This window comes from Bactrocera dorsalis, unplaced genomic scaffold, assembly GCF_023373825.1.
Source record: "Bactrocera dorsalis isolate Fly_Bdor unplaced genomic scaffold, ASM2337382v1 BdCtg026, whole genome shotgun sequence".
In the NCBI taxonomy this organism is placed as follows: domain Eukaryota; kingdom Metazoa; phylum Arthropoda; class Insecta; order Diptera; family Tephritidae; genus Bactrocera; species Bactrocera dorsalis.
In genome coordinates this window covers 15,053-38,020 of record NW_026038077.1, presented here as the reverse complement: position 1 = coordinate 38,020, position 22,968 = coordinate 15,053, and the positions used below count along the sequence as shown (strand labels likewise).

General features: G+C 32.7%; 3 protein-coding genes across 16 annotated transcripts; all 3 read right to left on the bottom strand.

Annotated features, from left to right (window-relative positions):
- Positions 1-36: 36 nt before the first annotated feature.
- On the bottom strand, positions 37-1,634 carry LOC105230573 (retinol dehydrogenase 13). 2 transcript variants are annotated; one of them, XM_011211401.4, is made up of 7 exons: positions 1,370-1,634; positions 1,143-1,308; positions 985-1,082; positions 752-908; positions 525-693; positions 367-457; positions 37-305 (listed from the first exon to the last, which is right to left on the bottom strand). In XM_011211401.4, the coding sequence occupies exons 1-7, from the start codon at positions 1,447-1,449 to the stop codon at positions 89-91; spliced, it is 978 nt and encodes a 325-aa protein (XP_011209703.2). In that variant the 5' UTR covers positions 1,450-1,634; the 3' UTR covers positions 37-88. The 2 variants fall into 2 exon arrangements, with proteins under 2 accessions (XP_011209703.2, XP_029407992.2); XM_029552132.2 differs by having other exon boundaries at positions 1,393-1,634.
- Positions 1,635-2,632: 998 nt separating this feature from the next.
- On the bottom strand, positions 2,633-10,771 carry LOC105230574 (tumor protein D52). 8 transcript variants are annotated; one of them, XM_011211408.4, is made up of 6 exons: positions 10,524-10,771; positions 5,458-5,582; positions 5,121-5,281; positions 4,381-4,440; positions 3,886-4,048; positions 2,633-2,868 (listed from the first exon to the last, which is right to left on the bottom strand). In XM_011211408.4, exons 1-6 carry the CDS (start codon positions 10,531-10,533, stop codon positions 2,758-2,760), a joined length of 630 nt encoding a protein of 209 aa, XP_011209710.1. In that variant the 5' UTR covers positions 10,534-10,771; the 3' UTR covers positions 2,633-2,757. The 8 variants fall into 8 exon arrangements, with proteins under 8 accessions (XP_011209710.1, XP_011209709.1, XP_011209704.1 ...); XM_011211407.3 differs by having other exon boundaries at positions 3,844-4,048; positions 10,524-10,754; XM_011211402.4 differs by lacking the exon at positions 10,524-10,771 and adding an exon at positions 7,239-8,488 and having other exon boundaries at positions 3,844-4,048.
- Positions 10,772-12,162: 1,391 nt separating this feature from the next.
- LOC105230575 (vigilin) lies at positions 12,163-22,379 on the bottom strand. Of its 6 annotated transcripts, none has more exons than XM_011211411.3 (7): positions 22,308-22,379; positions 20,991-21,067; positions 18,399-18,479; positions 18,083-18,321; positions 16,148-17,995; positions 14,711-16,063; positions 12,163-14,581 (listed from the first exon to the last, which is right to left on the bottom strand). In XM_011211411.3, exons 3-7 carry the CDS (start codon positions 18,427-18,429, stop codon positions 14,216-14,218), a joined length of 3,837 nt encoding a protein of 1,278 aa, XP_011209713.2. In that variant the 5' UTR covers positions 18,430-18,479; positions 20,991-21,067; positions 22,308-22,379; the 3' UTR covers positions 12,163-14,215. The 6 variants fall into 6 exon arrangements, with proteins under 6 accessions (XP_011209713.2, XP_011209714.2, XP_049317327.1 ...); XM_011211412.3 differs by having other exon boundaries at positions 18,083-18,318; XM_049461370.1 differs by having other exon boundaries at positions 22,265-22,332.
- Positions 22,380-22,968: the final 589 nt, after the last annotated feature.

The following is a 22,968-nucleotide window of genomic DNA, read 5'->3' as shown; positions in this document are numbered from 1 at the left end:
ACAATGCCGACCATTTTCTACACAAAGATAAAACAATTCTTGAGGCAGACGTAATTTTATTATTGCACAAATGTAAAATATTAATTACTCAATTGTTCAACTTAGTCCATTTTTCGCTTACAGCCCATAACCACTTTGCCTGCGCATCATCCAGAGCAGCGGGCGCTACGTCTTTCAAATTACAATCGCTGAAGTACTTTCCTGATACACTGACTAATTCTGGATCTAAGGCAGCATACAGGGTGGTTTGAGCACCATTTTTAGCCGACTTAATGAAAGGCCAAAATAGTGGTTTGAAGAATAAGCTGAAATAGTTGAATTACACTTAGTAACAAAAAAATAATTTAAAAAAAGTCAATAATATACTTAGCAAAGAAACTATTAAAAAAGCCCATATGTCGGAAAAGCTCCGTGTCTACAACGCCAGGGTGCAGCGCATTAGCCGATACACCAGTGCCTGTTATGAGTAAAACAATAGAACTTTAATTTGAAACAAACGCCACAAAAAACTCTTAGAAACAAACCTTCCAAACGTTTTGCAAGTTCACGTGTAAATAATATGTTAGCCAATTTACTTTGATTGTAAGCTCTACCTGGGTCGTAGGATTTGTCACTATTTAAGTCCGCTATATTGATTTCTCCGCGAGTATGCGCTAAACTAGACACAGTAACAATACGGCTCGGCGCAGATTTCTAAAATGTGTTACTGAATTAAGACATTGAACTTCTAAACTGTATTCCACTTATATACTTTTAATAAATCCAGCAGTAGATTAGTGAGGAGAAAGTGACCCATGTGATTGACACCCAACTGCATTTCGAAACCATCTTTTGTAAGCGAACGCGGGCAACGCATTACACCAGCGTTATTAATCAGAATATCCAGTTTCACCTGTTCCTTTTTAAAACTGTAAAGAATAGACAAAATGAGAATGTAATTTATGTTTTTTTTTTTAAATGACATTAAAATTATTGCATTCATACCTTTCAACAAATTTACGAACCGAGTCCATCGATGCTAAATCGCACTTTCGGCAGTAGATACGTTTGTTATGAGTTTCTAAAACGATTTCATCGCGGGCCTAAATAGATTTACCACAAACATGACTTCAAAATTTTAAAATCTATGAATATTATTTCACCTCTTCGCATTTCTGCATGTCACGACAAGCCATGTAAATGGTGGCACCACGGCTAGCCAGCTCACGCACCGTTTCCTTTCCAATACCTGTGTTGGACCCGGTCACAATCACTACCTTATCCTCGGCTCTTATGGGATTTACGAACTTTTCTCCTTGCATTAAATCCCTGTGGCATAAATTTGTTACAAAGATATGAACTTCATAACACCTGTACATGGGCTGCTTACTTAATAAAAAACGCAAAACCCACCGTGGTTCCTGTGACACTTGCCCAAAAAACTGGACGACTCTTTAGAAAAGAGAACATATTTATCGCAACTTTTAACTATCGCGTGTTTCAGTTATTCTACAAAATATTTTTAATCTTCGATTAAAATTTCGGCATATGAGTTAAACACAAGACGAGGTTATGGGCAAAAGTTTCGCCTCACAGCGAACAGCTGAGCAAGTACACTGAGAAAAACGAAGGTTTAAAAGTTAAAATGCATTAGGAAAGTAAAATGTCAAAAAATTGAAATAATATCATATATCAATTTATGTATACGCATTGAACGAGTATAATTAACAAAAATATATTAAAAATAAATAAATAAATTTTTCGTTCTTTTGAAAGAAAAAACATTCGCACGGAGTGTTACCCACATTTAATTCATTATTTAATTTTTTATTGAATTAGCGAAAAAAGCACAAACTAATATTGTTCATGTATGCATAGGTGTATATATAATTTTTTACGTTTCATGTACATTCAAATATAATTTTTACTTATTTATTTAGCAAAAATACACTTAATAATATTGTAAATATGTAAAGTGGAATATTGAGATACAGAATTTTTTAGAAATATATTTCTATAAAAGCTATAGATCGGTTCACTTAAAAACATCTCATAACTTCTGTGTTGTTTAATAATTCTTCAAAACTCTATTATGTACGTACAAGCAGTGACTTCAAATAAGCATTTATAAATTTAGTCGAATTATGATTTTGGTGTAAAAAGGAAAAATTCAAGGTATAAATGAAATGTTATAAACGCCATTGGATAAAATGGGTTAAAGCCTAAAAGAAAAACAGAATATTTCAAATTGAAAAGAAAAGAAACATATGAACAAGAAAAATAAATTTTAATATATTAAAATCGAGAACATACATATATCGTTCAATTAGTGGTTCACAGAAAATGTACATGCATCCCATGTTTAGTTTTTAGTTCAAAACATAACAAACTCATCGCATTTTTTACCGATATCAAAAATTATAAATAAATTGCAAATAAAGTTATTCAAAATTCATTAGCGAAAGTTAACTTCATAACTAAATTTTTATTTGTTGGCATTTTATTACTTGTATCGCTTTGGAATTCAAATAGCCTTGAAGTCAAATATGTGTAAAAAAAAATCATGTTCGGCTTACTTGGTGTTTACATTATTAGTGGTATGTAATTTTTCTGTGCTAATTTGCAACACACTAAAGGAAGGAAAACTGGGAAGTAATATTCCACTTGCTAATATGTGTATATGTATATATTTGTATGTGTATGTGTGTTTTTTCTTTTCAAATTAAAAGCTAATATATTGAAGAAAATTAAAAACCGCAACACAATTTAATTTCAAACTTATTTTGTTATTGACTCCGTGGGCGAATTCAGGCCGGACGACGAATTGTTTTCATTTAAGGCATCAGGGAAACTGTTAATTGAACCCGAACGCGAAGTTGATACTCTTGTCTACATTAGGTACGCCACAATTATAAATATTCAGTTGACGCAGATTAAACATGAAACGAAAGAGAGAAGCAATTGGTTAGTCAATAAAACACAGCATTAAAAATAAAGCATGCACATTTTTACAATTACATAATTAATCTAAAGGTATATATTTTGATAGTGGAATGTTATCAGATTGATCCTTTATTACCCGGTTCCACCTGGATTGCCACCATAATTACGCAATATGACCTTAAACACAAAACTTCATTATGAAGTCTCGCTAATTTAAAAACTTTTTTCCGTACAAGGACTAAATTTCAATTGATAAATTTGTATGGCAGCTATATGTATATGCTGTGGTGGTACAATATTGACGGTTCTAAATAATGAGCAGCTTTTTCGAAGGAAAAGGCGTGTGCAAAATTTCAGATCGATATCTCAAAAACTTAGGGGAATAGTTCGAGCATATACAGACGGACGGACATGACTAAATCGACTCAGAATACTGATCATTTATACATATATAATACATTTGTACTTTGTCTCCCACGTCGCCTCAATGATTTAGTATAAACTTCTATCGTTCCGTGAAACATTTCTTTATAAAATTGTAATAATAATTTTTCCTACAACTCGATAGCTTAAATAATACAAATTTTTTAATCCTCCCAAGGTTAACCGAATAATCAAGGATATCTACTGATTTATTGTTTGTAAAAATGTGTACCTGAAAAAAAAAAAACAATAAAAACAGAGCATTCAATGGATTAATTTCCAATGCTAAACATATTGAGTAAAAACACAGCTTTCAAAATTAGCATGGAAATATTAAAACACTAGGAAATACTAATAATTTTAAGAAAAAGTGTTAAGTCACAGGTGTTTTATGTTTGACTTATCTAAGTATGAAGTAAAGGGCAGGTTGATTGAAAAGAAAATTTGTGTTTTTGTTTTTAATTTGATAAGTAGGAATAAAAAATAGTTTATAGTTACCGCATGGGGTTGGCACAAAAAATTGTTGTGTTCATAGCTTACTTTAACATTCTCATAGGCTGAGCCAACCTTCTCTTCGATCGAACGCATCGAATCCGAGTTTTTCATTTGTGAAAATTTTGATGTTATGCCGCTAGTTATACTACCAAATACTGAAGCGGTCTTTTCCGATGTGGACTTGAGCACCGATTCGGTACGTTGGAAACTATATGAGAAAAGATAATACACATACATTTAAATATTATTAAACCTTTTTAATATATTCGTACATATTTCAATACATAAAAATTACTTTACAACAATTACAATTGGAATTTATGTAGTGAAAGCACAATCGACATTGAACTTGTTCATAAATAATTTATTTAACCACCTTATTTATTAAAGTCATTGGCATTTTCAGAGTTTATGGGTTTTATAAATCAAGATTAATACTAATATGATAAAAAATATGTATTTACAAAAATAAAATGTAATCAATGCATGAAAGACGACAACGACAAGATAAAATATGAAATAATCGAAAGCTTTACTTACATTGGGGCATCATGCACGGCCTTCGTAAGATTGCCAACACTTTGTTCAACACTTTGAAAACTTAAAATGCAACCAAAAATAAAATAAATAAAAATAATAATGTTAAATCAATCTAAAAATGGCGTACGAGTATCTAATAAAGAAATCCATAAACTTAATCAGAATAAGTATTTATCAACAAATACAATATGAGTATATATACACACATCTTTCGATCAGATTTAATAATTTACACTATACAATTCATTTACAGGTATACAAAATAGTTACTTACTAATTTGATTGAAAGACTAATTCAATATATATTTATTTAAAAGCTTTGGTTGAAAATTATATTATAATTAGAATAAATATAAACATTTATTTTTACATAACGCGAATGTAGGTAAAAAATTTTAAATTCATTAAAAAAGAACAAGCTACAAAAATATATGTATATGCATGTATGTATTCTCATTCACTTTGTAGCATTATAAAATTTTGTAATTTTTGCATTTTATTAGGAACTTCAAGCGAACGCACAATATAACACATATATCCTCAATTTTTTTTTTTTTGTATCTCAATATGAATACGGATTAACAGTAATCAATAATATCCCTTAACTTCACATAACCAGGAGGCCTGTAGCTTTATCATTCTTTATAAAAAAGGATCCGGTAAAGAGATGATACGCTTGTACGTACAGACACATGAAGTTCCCAATAAAATGGCAATGCGGAGTGTATAAACAAACTTACACAGAACTTTCTTTTACATTCTTCAGGCCTTGATTCATATCGTCGGTAATCTCTTTCCACATAGTGATTCCCAGTTTGCGCTTCAAATCTGAAGCATGTCGCGTTTTCGATGCCAGCACTGTACGCAATGTATTTATTTCCTCTTCAACGCGAGCAAGTTCCTACAAAAAAATCTCTAAGTTACATATTCACATACTCATTGAGGGACAAGAAAAAAATCTTAGTACAATTTTGTTAAAAATCAGAATCATTTCAAAGTAATATCGTTTCTCTGTTTACATAATGTACTAAGAAAGTTTTTCCGATCAACTCCTTGACATTAATAACGGCAATATACTTGACTCCATTCGGCCCTTTGCTTCTCTTGCTCTTCTGCGGTGAGTGCGGCAAACTCGGCAGCAATATCAGCGGACGCAACAGATGCTACTGGAGATGCCGGTTCCGATAATTTTGAAGTATTATCTATATTGTGGAAAATGTGTAATTGTTGAGAAACAAATTTATAAGGCTTTGTTGGTTACAAATATATGTATATGTATGTATATTAGAATTATTTTATTTACATGAATGAATAAATAGCCCATTTGGACAAAAATAACAAAGTTTACCAAATTGAAGGAAAATCAAAGAAAAAATTCTAAACTAATTATGTAAGCTTAAATGACTTCTTAAGTGAGTTCATTTAGTCTTATAAGTACCTCCTTGGAAGACAACCTCCTCGAATACTCTATCATAAGCTGAAGATTAAATTAATTTAGCAAATAATACTCAAATAACTAAACTTTTTGTTGCACATGTTATGCATATCATAATTATATGTTATATACTTACAAACTTTGATTTTGCACAAAGAATTTTTCGGAAAAACGAGACAAAAAAACAAAAGTTTGAAAATCGGTTAAAATGTGTTTATACTTTAAGATATAATATTTATGTATTTTAAGCATAGTTTCATAATAAGTTCCCTTAAGATTCATGTAAACGCTGAACTAGCTTGGTAAAGTGCTATAAAAAAAACAAATCTGGCCTGTGACGACAGTGACATATAACAAATACAAAGCGACAAAATGGAATGGAATAAACAATCGTGAAAAAAATTAAAATCAAATCGAAAACTTTTTATTAATAAATATAAAAGCTTAATAATGATTTTAACCTACGCAAGAAGCTTTTGAAAATGACAAAAAAAAATGCAATTCATAGTCAGTTTAATCCCATCGGAAATGAAAGATAAAAAAACATTAAAGCAAAAATAATTTACAAGAAAAAGAATATAGGGAATATACAGTACCTCCTATCTTTATTTGCAACGAAACTAAGAGAAAGAAGGAGCAAAGAAGAATGTTTAAATAAAAATTAATATAGTGTGTTTAGGACATAAGAAGGTAAGTTCTTACCAAATTTAATAAAAGAAAGATTTTTTTGTACCAAATAAAAATAAAAAACGCAAAAACTTGGTTATTGAATTTTTCACACAAATTTTGAAATTATGTGAGAAAAATCAATGTTCAAAAGTTTGAGATCTTTTTTTATCTAAAACATTTTCATATAACTTTCCTTTAAAGGACTCTTAGTTTTGCCGGAAATCAAAATAAGCTGTTTTTAACCTTTGAAAATTTAACCACACCCTCCCCATCCTTTTCCTGACCTCAGATCGTCTTTAATGTTTTCTATTTTATCTTTCGTTTTCAATTCGTTTTTTCCGTTAGCTATAGCTGTAGCTACCCTGGTCTATTGTAATAGCAAACAAATTTTTTATGGAAACAAGTCGGATGAGCTGATTTTAGTAAAGAGAGAAAAATCTAGAGGAAAAATTCTTGCGAAAACTTAAAATATTTTGAATAAATGTTTATGATCTGCAGAAGGCATTGAAGGAAATGATTACTGTTATGTTATATACATACTTAATGCTGCTAATATTTTTTATTTGTTAAAATGTAATAAATAATAACAGAAAATAATTTATTCAATATTTTTACAATTGCTAGAATGAATTTAAAATGCATTCGTAAATAATATATTCTTTAATTAAAATTTAAAGACTTATAGTACATGTTTTCAAGAATTCAAATAATCTAGCTCCCAGCAAAACGGCGATCATATATTTTTTTTGCGTACCTTTGGTAATTGTGGAACCAATATTTAGGAATCTCTTATAATTCTCACTACTCGAAATCTTGGCTAAATATGGTTTAGAGAAATCAATAAACGTCACTTTAACCTCACGCATTGAACGTTTCGTAAAGAATCGTAATCGGAAGCGTTTTGCGATTGACGTTGAAGGCAATTGATTGGCTAGTTTTGTTGCTATAAATTCCGTTTCGACAGCCTGAAGTTCAAGTGTGTTCGTATAATCTGAATCTACATCGTAAAAAATTTGATCTAGTGTTAAATCCCTTAAGTACTGTTCAGTCTCATTTGTCCAATCGGCCAAGTCCACCAATTGATCATCCAATTCGGTAGGCTCATCTAGTGATGGAGTTGTGATATTATCCAATTTGGGCAGGTACGGATCTTCGATGAACTCCAAACTGACCGGTTCGGAGTCTGTCATGTTTTCAACAACAATGACAAATGTAAGCTCATGCGGCAAAAGCAGAGTGAAATTACTTTTAATATGTAATAAGTCGGGCTATATGCAGTGTACATATACATTAATAAGCACTGAGCCACAAAAGTTGCGGAAAAGGTAACAGAACACAACACACTTTCTCTTTTCTCAGCGATCGTAGCTTATTTGTAATATCACATTTCAATTATTCAAAAAGAAACATTTTTAATTGAAGCAGTCTTAGCATGTGGCAGCTTTTTTGTTTGCTACTATATATACATATACATATGTACATATGTAACCTATGGTATAAATTTTATTTATTTAGCTTTAAGTTTGCTGTTGCTGTATTTTAATTGTATATAGAAATAATACACAAAATTAATTTGGACGGTTATATTTTCATTTTAGCCGTATACTAATTTTCGGGATTATAGCTAATATTGCACTTGCTTAACTTCAAACTTAGGTTAACAAAGCATTTTGAACTCAATCCACGATTCAATTTTAAATTATTTTGCTCATGTTCGTCCGTTGGCGTTCACGGTTAAAATCTAACTGAGTAACCACATATTGCAATAAAAGCAAAGATTATAGCAGATAGAAAATAACGAAAATATGACTAGAAAAGCGCAAACTTTTCAACAAAGCAAAATACAAATTTGTGTCAGCAACTTCCACAGCTCTTTTCAGTCATCCAACGTTCACAATGCTGCCGACTAGCGTTACTGCCACTGGTACTGTGGTATATAAACCGTAACAGCAACTTCATATTATAATCGTCCGAATAGAACCAGCCTCTAACAAATCTGTTTACCACATAAGCAAACTTCGGCAACAACAAACTGATGACTCAGCCATTTAGCTGGGCAACTACAGCAGCAAACTATAGCAACACGCAGTATCTGGTATACTAGTGTCTATAGTAATCATTAACAAAAAGCAACCTACAAAACATGCGTACGTAAGCCAATAGACCATTATAAACCATGAAATATAAAAAGTAATTTCAATTGATCAATATTTGATAATTTGCATTCGAAATGGAAGAGGGGGCTTTTCGGCAGGGTGCTATATGAATTAATGAATTATTTTAATATGATCTTAATTTTGAACGATAATGTCTTCACATTCTTAAGACACACTTAAGAAAATCGTACTTAAGGGGCTATACCAGTGTGATACTTTCAAAAAAAAAATTTTTATTTGCTTTTTCGATAGAATATATTTACGTTAATATCCTGTGAAATCGGAAAGGTCGTATCTTGAATAGTTTTCGGACGGCAGCGTTCTAAAGAGCGACCGCTCGAAGGTGCAAACATATACATATGTATATGTAAGTGAAACTTCAAACCCGTTTTTCTCGAAACAACATTTTTCAAAATTGCTGGCATCATAACTCAACCAGAAATTGACCGATCAACTTCAAATTAAAACTGAGTATTTTTGAATACATTTACTATACAATGAACTACGATCTTTTTGATTGATTGAAAATTGTCAATTTCGCAATAAGAAAGCAAGCATTTTTTTCCTAAAAAAAAAACTGTTTTTTGTTTTTCAAAATTACGCCATTTTGTTAATTTTTGATATTTTTCAAAGATCGTAGTTCATTGTATAGGAAATATCTTTAAATTTAATAAACTTTTCAAAGTTTTTTGTTTCAGCTACTCATTCGGCCGGAATCATTCCAGCAGTTGGGGCACTTTTTTTGGCACCTCCGAAGACAGCCCATAACTCCGTTATTTTTCAACATTTTTGTAAAAAAAAATCTTAAAATATAGCTGAAAATATACCTTATTACGTTCAAAGAAATATTCAATCGCGTACTTTCTCTTAAAAAAAATTCACGAAAATCGCCTCATTTTTCATGCCTCACACTGGTACACTGGTATAGATCTTTAATTGCTACATCAACCGTATATAAGTATAAAGTATTATTGTACAATGTTTTTGCAATAGAACAACTCGAATTGTATAGCCGGATTTATATTGAAAATGGAACCATACCTTTACCCCAATAAATATTAAAACTCCAATTAGATTATGTTACGCAAATTTTCACATCATTGATATCAGTAGGCTTTCCTAAACTGATATTGAATAATAAACAGGTTTTGCTTAATACCCAAATAGGTACAAAAGTAAATAATTTCCTATAAAAAATTTTTGAGGGCTTGCCATAGAATGATTTTGAAAATTCATAGGTGAATCTGACATTTTTCACATAAAATAAGTCGGATAAATATTTAGTGAACATGGATATGACATTTTGAAGGTAAAATATCACATTCGACTATGCACAAATGCATAGAAAGCATTGATTGTATGTTCACACGTCGCTGGTTTTAAAACGTCGAGAAATGTTATTATTTATTTTGATGACGACGCTCACAATAAACAAATCTGACAAACTCTTAATTCCAAATATACTCTGCTATAATAAGTAATAACTTTTACTATGCCTTTTCGCTATTACTGATAGTAGTTGAAAACAATGTGACAGAAATATATATACTCGTATATGTATATGCCACGTCGTTGTAGATATTCTATATTGTTAAATGCTATCAGTTTTTCTGATATTTAAACATTAATGTAGATAGAAAATCCAGCTTTGTCTTAGAATACTGGTCGGACATGTCGGTAAAACATATCATATATTTTTACCGTATTGATTTGACCGGTCCACATCTAGGTGACTCACTGCCTTAAGCACATGTATATGCAATATTGAGCATTTTTTAAGAATAAATCCGATATATTATCATACATTAATAATAGTATTATATAGCAGTTGTTACAACTTATAGTCAAACATATTCATATTTTACAATGAGAAATTCACTTACGATCTTCCATCTTCGTTGTGACTATTGGCAAGTACTACGATGTTTCGTTCTGTTCGCGAATGTTATTTGGACTTTGCATATAATATCTCTGCGAAGATTTCTATTAAAGAAACTACTTAACAGTAATACTTATTTTTATTTCCAGATTTTCTTCGAAGTTGAACAAATTACTCTTGATAAAAATTAACTATTTTTCAGATATCAACGAATAAAACTAATCGCTTTGTGTCCACTCGTTGTTATAGTTCAGTTGAACGAATAAATTAAACAGCTGGCTCTTAGGCAAATTTAAAAACACGGCGAATTCTTCTCTGTTAAAATTGAACAGGGTGTCTTCAACCTAAAATAAATCAAGTTAATACAGAGGACGAGAAAAAATGTTGTATGCTTTTCTATACTGCTCAGGAAAAGTCAAGTTATGTTTGTTAACTAAAGTCAAACGGTTAATTTAAAAAAGTATTATGAGCATATATATATACATATATAACATAATAGGGACTCAAAAACGAAAATGTTAAACTTCGAATAAGTAAGTAAAACTATAAGCCTATAATATAAATTGAAACACGGTGAACTTACTGTTATAATATCTATTTTTACGAATTAGAATTTATTATAAATATGTATATACTCTTAAATTTTTTGGTTTATATAAAAAATTTCAGAATTTTTAATTCCTCTTACAACGTAAATGAACGTTTAAAACTATTTTATTATGCATGTTGCTGTTGTGTCTTTTTGTTTCATTTTTATTAGTAAACTTTTTGAGTCTAATCGATTAGAGTAAAATATTATCAGTTAGATTTAAAAAAATCTTAAATAACATACATAGAATAATTATTATGACATACATATATTGTTTTTCATAAAAAATTTGGCTAAATAATATTTTTCTGCAACCGATTAGCACTCATCTATTTGTATAGATCCCAAGTATTGAATTCATATAAGTTTGTATTTCTATTAATGGTGTATATATAAACATAAGATTTTATGCCGTTATAATTAGTAGTGACATTTACTGCCTCTGTTCTTGTTGACTCAAAATATTTCAGTGTTTCAAACACCACAGTCATATCTAACATAAGATTATGAGATATTCCTCCTTAAAAATCATTAACACAAAGGAAGAGGAAATCTCAAAATTCAACTTTACTATCTTTTGCTTGGTTATACAATACTTCTAAATCTAATCGCTGTATACGCATTTGCAACTGTTAGTGATGTTATTATCTTACTTAATTGTTATTATCTATTTATATTCAGTTTTGTCTGATATATAGGAAAATATATATTTATATGGATGTATATATTTACAAATCGTATGTATAATATGCACATGAGTGGATTTTAAATATATGTACATAGATTTGTTTGTTTATATATTTTATTTTAGTATAGTTACTTAATTTAATGTAATTTGCAAAATAACTGATTAGTATTGCATGTTAAATGTACATATAAAAAATACGTCAGGTTTTACCGTTAAATCTTATTTTCTAATCATAACAATTAACTGTGCATGGTAAGTAATTGGGGAATAATTGAAATCAAAAGTTCCAATATAGCAGCTGTAAATAAAAAATTACAAACATATATTGGTGAAAATATGAAACTAAAAATAAAACACAAATAAAAATTAGTTTTATAGTTTTTTTGTTTATTTTAACTAACTTTTCCATTTTTGTTTATATTCAATTAATAATATAAATTGTATTTATATATATTAAGGAGTTCAACGTATGTAATATATGTTTAGTATTTGCAAAGCAATTAAAAAATCGTTGTTGCTCCTTAACTAAGTTTTGCAAAAAAAAACTAACATTATTTATATAATTGTGTAAATTGCGTTAGAAAAAATCATAATTATAATAAATCGCAAAAATTGTAAAACTATAAGCCGAAAAATGAAGACTTTAAATTGCACAGGATAAAGTTTGCAGTTTCATATTTTTCATGTACTTTTTATGGAGATATTTTTAAGAGGTATTTGTTTTTGTTAAACACATGTTTATAAATGACAACATAAAGTGTTTCGACTTATAAAAAAGAAGTACATAAAAAGGGCAAAAAAAATGTACGGACTACTGAAAAGATTTAGAAAAAAAGTGATTTTCATTTGATATTGCAAAAGAGACCCCAACAGCATTTCATAGGCATTAAATTAATGGCTGCATTTTCAAAGGAGTATATAATTGCATTACTATACAAGAAAATATATTCACGTTTATCTATATAAATGATTAATATTTAATTATGGTAATGCTTCAGACATGACAAAACATAATTTTGGATCGCTCAAAAAAATATAAGACTTTAAATTGAAAGAAAATTGCCATTTACCTTATTTATGCTGTCGTATAAGTTCTTACGAGTAACTTTTTATGTTCATTTCAAAAACAAATACAAGGAACGTTGGGAAATACCAAAACCATTTGCGTTTTTATTCCTTCATTAAAATAATTATTTTTGCGTGTACATACGTACATCATCTAAATAACTGTATGCTCTCGTTGAATTGTTAATTAGATGTAGATATTTTGCTACATATAAAACATGTCACCCAAAAGTCAGTTAGCAGCATGTTATAATCTTCGATTTCGCAAGAGTACAAATTTCATATGATTTAATAGAATTTAAATTGTTTTAAAGTCATTAGAAGTAAAAAAAAACGAAGATTAATGCATATATCCGAACATACATAAGTTTTAGCTTAACATATATATATTTCACGCGTGCATAAATGCACACAAGAACACACAAATGTGTCTGAAAAAATAATTGAAAATTCACTTTGTTTTGGGATTTCAGTTTAACGTAATTTTTTGTAAACACACAAACAACGGTTGACAGGCATGCTGGTGTAATTGGATGGAAAACGTACATTAAGAAGGCGATTGGCAAAAACAGAGGTCAACCCACTTAGCAAAAACAAAATTATATTAAATTTCGTACTCGTGTATATAGTAATGCTATATACTCGCGTTTGTATGTTTGCAGTTCAAAATGCCCTTTTCATTAGGTGCTTTCAATAGACCGATAAAAGCAATAAATTATTTATACAATGATAAAATATATACGACCAAATATTCTCATATGTATTAATTACGATACACGGTCACTGTATAAACTATTGAATACGAAACAAAATTAACCGATTATGAAAACATACAAATCAAGTACTTTCAAACATCACCTTTTTCTGGATAGTTATATGTTGTACCCATACCTGCACTAACAACTTGTTGTATACATCACACATTAAATGGGTTTTAATCTGCAAATATTGTAGTTACAAGTATCAAACATATTGAACATTCTCATTGATACAATTTGTTTTCGTTGCTGTCTTTTATGTGGGATGTAGTTTCCTACTTTAGTATTTCATTTCTAGAGATGCTAGAAAGAATATGTAAAATTATAACACATATTTGATTTTAGAACAAAAACGCTATGGACAACCTTTGATTTAACACTCACACATACATATATATTTATATATGCGAGCATTTGTGTGTACGTGTTCCAACATGTTCTAACTTTTTTAAGTTTAAGACTTTACCGTTTGCTTATGTTTTGTTGTTTTCATGTTTTTAGTTTGTTTTAATGCGTTGGCAATTTTACTGTTTTTTTGTTGGTTTTTTATATACTTATTTTTATATATAGTTTCGGTTTGGATTTTACTTTTTCATTTAGTTTTTCGGCCCCCATGCTGATGTTAAGGGAGTAGCTAAGGGTATGGGGCCTCCAGCTGCGAAATCTGGAAAATCTTCCTGCGACTGAGTATTGGGAGCAGAGCTCTTGCCTTGCTTGTCGTTAGATTTTTCCCACGGTGCATTTTTAATAACAAAACCATTCTCATTTCCACCAGGTAAGAATGCCGCCACAGTCTGAGGTTGTGGTGATGGTGGTAAATTGTCCAAGTATTCATTTGTGTAGTCTTCAGCCATATTGAGTATAATTTCCTTAGCATTTTCGACGTCTTCTTCTTTGCCAATAATTGTTACACCATTGGGATTAGTTTGAGCTTCATCAGAAGAGGCGAACTTGATGTCAACCTGCAAATCCAAAATATGATGTGAGAAACAAAAATTAAAATATTGAAAATATTGAAATTCAACAACGAAGCTAATAGGGACTCTAAAAAGAAAGAACGAGGAATGAAGCAATTAAAATAATAAAATTACCTTATTATCTTCAATAATCTTGCGAATCGTGCGACCACGATGGCCAATAATGTGCGAATGTATGCGCGCATCCACTTCGATGACCTCACGATACAAATCCTGTAAGTCACCGACAATTTCCATTATGGCATCGCGCGCGGCCTCGGTGTTGGCTTTGTAGCCAGTAATTGTAATAATCCGTGGATCAGGATCAGTACGTTTTGGCAGCGAAATTTGAACATCGTGATCAGCACGCAACTTATTGATGACAGCACCACGTCGGCCAATCAATTTCGAATGATACTGGGTATCAACATCGATTTTCAACTCGTATGAACGAAGCTCACGATCCGCACGGTCTGCTTCGTATTCCTCAATCATTTTGTCTAAAGCTAGCTTGGCTTCTTCTACGTGCGCCGGAGTGCCGCTGAGTTTTATCAGATCAGACTTTGTTTCGCTAGGCGGCAATTCTATGTGCACATCGTATGTGGACATAAATTGACGAACATTGGCACCTTTGGGACCGATGATTGTGCGATGTAGATCGTAGGGCACCTCGAGCTCCTTGACGATTGGTATTAAATCAATCAGAGCTTGCTTAGCTGCTTCACATTTTTCGATGCGACCGGTTATGCGAATAATATCACATTCGCGTATAGGTTCGACATTTTCATCACCGCCTTCGTCATTACTGTTAGTGCCATTTATCAAGCCTTCAACGGGATTAGTTGCATCGCGATCGGGGAATTTAATTTGTACATCATGTTCAGAGGTCACTTGTTGTACTTTGAAGCCACGCGCACCCATTATAGTGCGATGTAGTCGCTGTGGAATGACTACCTCAATGGTGACCTGCGCCTCTAAGTCTGAAACTATTTCGGCAATGCGCTGTTTCGCTGCCTCAATACAATCCTTGGGACCCTTTAATGTAACCTTGTCAGAATCGATTCCAGGTCGTGGAAATGAAATCATAACACCACCATTCTCTTCGGCTATGCGATGTAAGATTTCTCCACGTTTTGCAACAAAATGTTTATGGTACTTGGGATCGACAGATATTTCTCCTTCAGTAACTTGATCAATATCTTTAATAATGGCTTCCAATTGCTCTTTGGCGGCATTCACACTATCCTCTTTGCCGATGATTATTATGACCTCCTTGTCTTCATCTTCATTGGAAGGGAAAATAATGCGTGCACCGGTGGCATCACGAATTTTGCGGATGGAAGCGCCATTTTTACCAATTAAAAATTTATGATGCTGCTGCTTGGCACGCACTTCAGCAGTGAATGAAGCTAGTTGACGTTCGTTGGCAAGTTCAAGCAATTGGGCTTTGGCTTTTTCCACATCGTCTTTGGGGCCGCGAATTGTTACCTTTTTGTTTAAAACACAAAAGTATACAAGAAGTTAATAAATCAAAAGAAATGTGCGTATGTATGCCTTACAACTGAAACATACCTTGTCACTTTTAGAGTCGCTGGTGGGGAACTTGATGGAAACACCGCCACATTCTTCCATTATAGCTGAAATCAATTTACCGCCTGTTCCAATAATAGAATTATAGAATTTGGGCGCAATCTGAACTTCTTCAGTAACGATGTCGGACAGCTCATTTTGGATCTTTTGAATTCGTTCCTTGGCTTCGAGAACATTTTCTTTCTTTCCTGTGATAACAATCACTTCATTCGTGTCTCCCTCCGCTGGCAAATCGATTTTCGTCTGAGTTTCGTCACGTATTTTCTTAATATTAGCGCCGCCTTTGCCGATAACAAATTTATGGAACTGTTTAAAGATGGGTACTTCAATGATGTGAGAAGATTCCTGAATTTCCTTAACGAGTTTCAGCAAATCTTTGTGGCACTTGTCGACATCCTCTTTAGGACCACGTAGCTTAACAATGTCTGTATTTTCTTGAGGACTTGGTATGGTAATAGTGACTTGACGATAACGATCCTTCAGCTCCCGTATTTTCTCACCCTTGGCACCAATTATCGAACGATGCAAACGGCGATCGATGATAACATCCTTTGACTTTTCATTTTCCAGTTTATCGATTTTTTCTTGTAATTCAAGCTGAGCCTGTTGAACGCCGTCTTTGGGACCCTCTATACGTATGTTATTCTGATCTTCCTCAATATTTATGTTCACTTTCAGTTCGTCCTTTAAACGATTTACATTTGCGCCAGCTTTGCCAATGATATGCTTGTAGTAGGATGGGTTTACGGTCATCACCACATACGTATAGTGGTCTAAGTAATTGCGCACAATGTCGTTAATATATGTTGTTGCCTGATCAACACGTTCTGGATCACCCTCTAGTTTGATTTTGTCGTCTAGACAGAAGACATTCACATTGGGGCATTCCTCTTCCAATTGACGCATATTGGCACCTTTGCGACCGATAACATACTTGTGTGTCCAATTAGGCGCTTCGATTTCAACCGATTTCACCGAATTGGCCTTTTGGTAAACAACGGTCAACGCGTTACCTAAAGCCACCTGCGGTCCACGTAATGTTATGGTCTCCAATGGGGAATCCGTCGGTGGCATTTCAACTGAAACTCCAGTGATGCGAAGAATATCCGCCAACGTTGAGCCTTTTGGACCGATAACGTAACGATGTTGTGACTTAGCAACTTCAACGCTAACAGTGGAGCATTTCTTTTCCATTTCTTTGTAAATGGCTTCCACTTTTGCTTTAGCATTAGCTACTGCATCCTTCTCGCCCGAAATCACAATCTCATCCTTTTGCACCGATTGTGGTGGCACATTGATTTTCGCGCCAGTCTCTTCCATCAACTTGGTAAGGTTTTCATTGTTAGGACCCACAATAAACGGATGATATACTTTTGGTACGGAAGTACGATCTGAGCATTTCTTATATTGTTCAGCCGACAATTGGCGGATTTCTTGTTCGGCCTTTTCGATACCTTCTTTAGTGCCCGAAATTGTGATATTATCACTCTCATCCGTTTGAGAGGGAATATTTATACGCGTTGCGGTTACACGCTCTAATTCACGCAAACGTTCACCACGCTTACCCAGAATGACACGATGATGCTCTTTAGGTATCGACACCAGTTTGCTAGCTTGCGTAGAGAAATGCATTAGAATGCGACGACGAGCATCTAAGATTTCACTTTGCTTGCCCTTAATTAGGAAGGTTAGAGATTGATTCTTGCCACCAGCAATCTCAATTTGAGCTCCGGTATCCTTTGAAATTTGCTGACAAATTCGTCTTGATTCCCCTTCACCGAATTTATCCGATTCAGTAGTTTTTCGCTCTTCGCCAGTAACATGCAACACCTATCATTTAAAAGAATGTATAAACACATTAATGCTTGAGAAATTTTATTTTTATTTTATTGCTAGTCTTACTGCCTTGATGCTTACCTGAGTTTTTTGTGTGGTGGTCACTCGAACACATGGTGGAGCGGCGTTACTACTAAGTGGTGCGGCGGTATTCGCTGGCAATGCCGGAAACAGGTCATCATAACTAAATGTTGGTGTTGCATTGCTGGTATTACCGCTGTTGGTGCTTGTCGGCGTAGCGACAGAAGTGGGCGATGATGGCTGCTCGAGCTGGGCATGTTCTTGTTGGTTGTTGGTGATTGTTTGTTCAACGGTCTCTACTGTAAAAAAATTAATATATTTAATAATAGCAAAAATTAAACATATTTCATGTTAAAGTTTTTGATTTAATACATACCGTTTGATTCCTCCATCACTGCTGCTTGCATTACTTAAAAAAGAGAAGAGTCCTTTTTCGTTCCAAGTCGTTACAGTACCACTATAAAAAATTTATGTTTTCAGATATCAATTGAATTTGTTCTTCATTTGTATTTCTAATAAAAATTTATTTATGAAAGCATGCAATTATTACTGTCATATGTATAAAAAACATGGCATACGGTCTTGCCACATTTCATCGCTCAAAGTAACATTCCTAAATTATAATTTGATTCTATAGGCTTAAACCAGCCCTAACGTTAGCATTTGAACGCAAAAAGTATTTGTTATCTGGTTATACTCCTTTTGATATCTAATCTTATCAGTCCATTATTTGTAAGCGTAAAACTTCAACTTCTTATGCTTTCGTTAGTTTCTAAAATCCTAGTAAAAACTAAAATTTTCTCAGGCTGCGAAAACCATTTAAATGTTGAGTACTTTGGTTTTTAGAGAAAAGAGTATAAGCACTTTATATTTATTTATTCGTAACTACTGAGCATTTCCGCATCCACTGCATTGAGGGGCCTGACTTTCTAACTGATGAGACCTTTTCAGATAACTGATAGACAAAATATACATATATACATATGCCGAAACCCAACAATCATCATATAATTATAGACATAAAGGAAAATAATTTTCACATTTTCTGAATTGCTAATACCGGGATTCATAACGATCATCAGCATAAAGAGAGACCAAATACAAATTGTATTGAATTAAACGATAACCTTTCATCTAGCAAAGGTGTTAAAATGTGAAGTTCTCCACAATGGTCAAATAAAATGAAAATGGTGCCTGACTAACTTTTACCAACAACGGAACCAGCAAATATGTATGTGCGGCAGTGGGTGTTCTCCGTTTCAGATATAACCAAATGCTTGAACTAAACCATTATCAAGCAACAACCTTCCACACAATTCAATATCAACTAACCAACCAACAAACTGCAGATAGGGCCATTGTCATTCTTAGATTTCTTGAATTAAGTGCTTTTTATTTATATCGCTTTTTCTCACTCATTACCTGTATTTTAAATACCGAAAGCCAAACGCCATCAACTCGCCTAGTCTACATTCTTCTGTCGACAAATCATACAATACAGGCATTTGTTGGCGAGAGATACAACTATAGAGTAGCAGTTGAGCAACTAACAGTGGTTAAATAAAATTAAGTCATAGTTGTTGTACTTTCAAGTTGGTACGAAAATGTGTCAAAAGAATGCAGTGGAGAAATAATGAAAAACCGGATAGGATCTACCGTCGTCATCGTCGTAACGACACTTGCCGAGCTTTCGTTTAGCTGAAATAGCAGCGCTGTTCCCCGCCGCATCGAATTAACAAATCCGGTATAACATACTCGTGGAGTATACACATGTGTTTGTATGGTTATTTAAAGATAACATGGATCGCGATGATGGACTCTTTAACTTTCTTTAACAGTTTACTACTTCAGTGGACTCTTACGAACGCTACCACTAACTGCGCTCAATAATGTAATTAATATAATACTGAAGCTACTTAACTCTAACTTAGCGTGGTTTTCACTTTTCTAAGCTCTTTGGTTTTACCATCAGCTAAGGGATTTATTATTAAAAACTACTGAATTCATCAAGTTGAAGTTTTGAGGTGTGTGTGAAGCCATCGTACGTCTACTCAATTGAAATACATAAAAGTTCGTCGTGTAGAAAATACAATGGCTTCGAAAGACAGCTCTCCTAATTTTGTATACAACGCATCCACCATAACCAACACTATCAGCAATTTGGCGCTAGCAGCACCGAAAACACATTTTGTCGACGTGTCAGCGCTATTCAACACAGTTTAACGAATTTGGAAACTTCTGATCGAAACGATCATGGCAGCAACTGTGAGAGGTAAAGCATAGCGCAAGCCAGTCAGTGATAGCGCGTGTAGTGTTTTTCTTTTCCCCCACATTCTTTATGCACGCAATATTTCACTTTTTCGTGCTGCTCAATCGTTCTTATAACTTTCATATTTTAACCTTATCACTAATTTCTTTAGTTTCAATTAAATTGTGTAGTATAGATTACAAGTAGATTGTGAGAAATTGTATATAACATATAACGTATATGAAATATTTAAATCCTAAAAAAATACTTCAAGCCCAAGCACTCATTATGTATGTGTATACAAATTACGTTACTTTTTTGTATAGTGTTTCAAATAAATTACCTTTAAAATTAAAGTAAATGGATATGAGTTCTTTCTAGATAAACCGCCCATATTTTAAGTTTCTAACTCTATAGAACCTAATTGTGACGTATATTTTGAAATTATTAAGGAGTATAAACTATTGATGTATAATCTACTAAAATTATCGAAGGAATCTGTTGTTGTTATAACAGTTATCTAATCCCAAAGGAATCGGTCTCCATTATCTGCCAAGATACCCATGCATTCAAAGCCATGAAAGGAAATACACATATGAGCCAAACTACATTGAAACTACATTCTTATATACTTTCAGCATTAATAGCGGCTGGCTATTCTAGTAATTTGTTTACAAGTTTAGTTTTTGTTTGAACTTAAAATAATGTTCACAAACTTACTGTACTGTAAATTCCAAAAATCCGGCCTATTTAACTGCTTCTGCTGAAAAATCCAGTTTGTTAACTTGGGTTGTCCTCTACTGAAAATAAATCAAACGATTTGGTTTTATCAAATTCATTTCAATTTTTAGTCTTTACATGTTCTAGGTTGAGAAACCTTAACGCTAATGCAGTAATCTAATGGATAAACTAATAGTTAATTATACAATTAAGTTTTAGTTTAAGTGTAATTTATTTTTGTTGCGTAAATGTGGGCGTGATTTTTTCTGATACATTTTCATTAGAAATTTATTCCATCTAATCATATACGTATAAATAATAAATGCATATTACGATTTAAAATGGACACAGCAACAATTGTCCTTCGCGGCACCAAGTCCTAAAGCCTATGAATTCAAAAGGTTATCAATATTTTATCATAGTAAGCCACATTGTAGGTACATAAATTATTTAGGCTCACATTATCAGTGCCTCTTATCCTAACAAATATTACGCGTGGCATATTTTTAAATTCTTAATGAAATGAACTACATATATACAACTGGTATGGTACGGGTATTTGTCAAGTTAATTATCTATCGCACCCACGAAGTGAAATTCTTATTTTTCTTGACTGTCAATGCATTTTGGAACACAAAATATAAAAGGAAAAACGTGTTTTCCACAGCATCGTTGACACTTAACGCCAGCGTTGACGCAGACGGAAACTGAGTCAAAAACACCGCGACATACATACACCACACATCCAAAGCCGACAAAACTTCCACGTACGAAACATCAGTGTTGCCATTACTTTATGAAATGCCCAATCTTCATTCCTGCAAACCACTGATCATTTTTCAAAATATCGCCATCTTGTCAAAAATTTGTGAATCAAAAATATAGTGTCTAAGATCTCACAATAGTTAAAGTCAATTTTTTGCTACTCCGTCTGTCCATTTCACATGTTTTATTAGTCTACCATTTTCATGTTTGCATTTGTATTTGTGTTAGCCCACACTCCGCTTCTGTCGGCATATACGCCAACGCGAATGCGCTGCCGACCGACCGACACAATACTACTGCAATTGACTTGCTGGCATATCGCAGACAATGTAGCTGCAGCGAGGGCGGCCTCAATTTCTCAATATTAGTTTCCTTCATGTCATGCAAACCAAATTATTACACTTTATTCACAACCTTATAATTCTAACACACATTTTCACAATAAATATTTTATAAGGAATGTATTATTTCCGTATATTTCTTATTCTAAAGGTTTTACTTTATTATACCCTAAATTTTAAGCACACACCGCACAATAAGATTGAAACGTACCGATTCTTAGACGACCAAGTGTTAAATGATGTCGTGATGTCGTGTTAATTTTTAACTTTCTCGATTTCTTTCATTTTCTGTTCGTACGCACGGTTGCAATTATACACAGGAAATACAAAATAAAAACTCTACAAACTTTAACCCAGTGACACCCAGAGGGCGCAAGAAATGTAGCATGATATGCTTCCTTAATTCTTTGAGATTTGAAATGTGAAATTTAACTATCTAAAGGCTGCCCAATTATGATCCTTCAAAACCTCTGTCCCGAGAATCAGTCATGTAACCTAACCTAATTTGACATATGCGTATAATATGCCCAAACCCGACAATGATTATTACAAATGTGCAAATAGATATGGTCTGTGAAAACTGATCTGTAAGGATCATACCGTTATCATTACACTACTGTGTACGATTCAAATATGTAATATGGGGTATATTCCATATAAAAGTAAGTGTTCTACTTATCTATTGATTATGCAGATCTGCACTTCGATACTTTTTATTTTATAAATTTTAAAGCAGTAACTTTAATAATGAATACGCCCAGAAATTCTTTTTTTAAGTTAAAAAGAAGTGTTGTAATAACATCGAGATCAGCAAACTATGCAGTATTTACGTAGTGGGCTATGTTTTGCCCAAAATGGAAATACTGATTGAT

What these genes read in the sequence shown, in the direction of transcription:
- LOC105230573 (XM_011211401.4), bottom strand. Translation starts at nt 1,449, where the DNA reads ATGTTCTCTTTTCTAAAGAGTCGTCCAGTTTTTTGGGCAAGTGTCACA. An exon ending in ACATGCAGAAATGCGAAGAG is followed by an intron (nt 1,083 to 1,142) that starts GTGAAATAATAT and finishes AAATCTATTTAG; the next exon opens with GCCCGCGATGAAATCGTTTT. An exon ending in GTTCGTAAATTTGTTGAAAG is followed by an intron (nt 909 to 984) that starts GTATGAATGCAA and finishes TATTCTTTACAG; the next exon opens with TTTTAAAAAGGAACAGGTGA.
- LOC105230574 (XM_011211402.4), bottom strand. Translation starts at nt 7,674, where the DNA reads ATGACAGACTCCGAACCGGTCAGTTTGGAGTTCATCGAAGATCCGTAC. An exon ending in AAAGGGCCGAATGGAGTCAA is followed by an intron (nt 5,282 to 5,457) that starts GTATATTGCCGT and finishes ATTTTTTTGTAG; the next exon opens with GAACTTGCTCGCGTTGAAGA. An exon ending in GCCGTGCATGATGCCCCAAT is followed by an intron (nt 4,049 to 4,380) that starts GTAAGTAAAGCT and finishes TTTCTCATATAG; the next exon opens with TTTCCAACGTACCGAATCGG.
- LOC105230575 (XM_011211411.3), bottom strand. Translation starts at nt 18,429, where the DNA reads ATGCAAGCAGCAGTGATGGAGGAATCAAACG. An exon ending in CCACCACACAAAAAACTCAG is followed by an intron (nt 17,996 to 18,082) that starts GTAAGCATCAAG and finishes TTTAAATGATAG; the next exon opens with GTGTTGCATGTTACTGGCGA. An exon ending in AGATTATTGAAGATAATAAG is followed by an intron (nt 14,582 to 14,710) that starts GTAATTTTATTA and finishes TTGGATTTGCAG; the next exon opens with GTTGACATCAAGTTCGCCTC.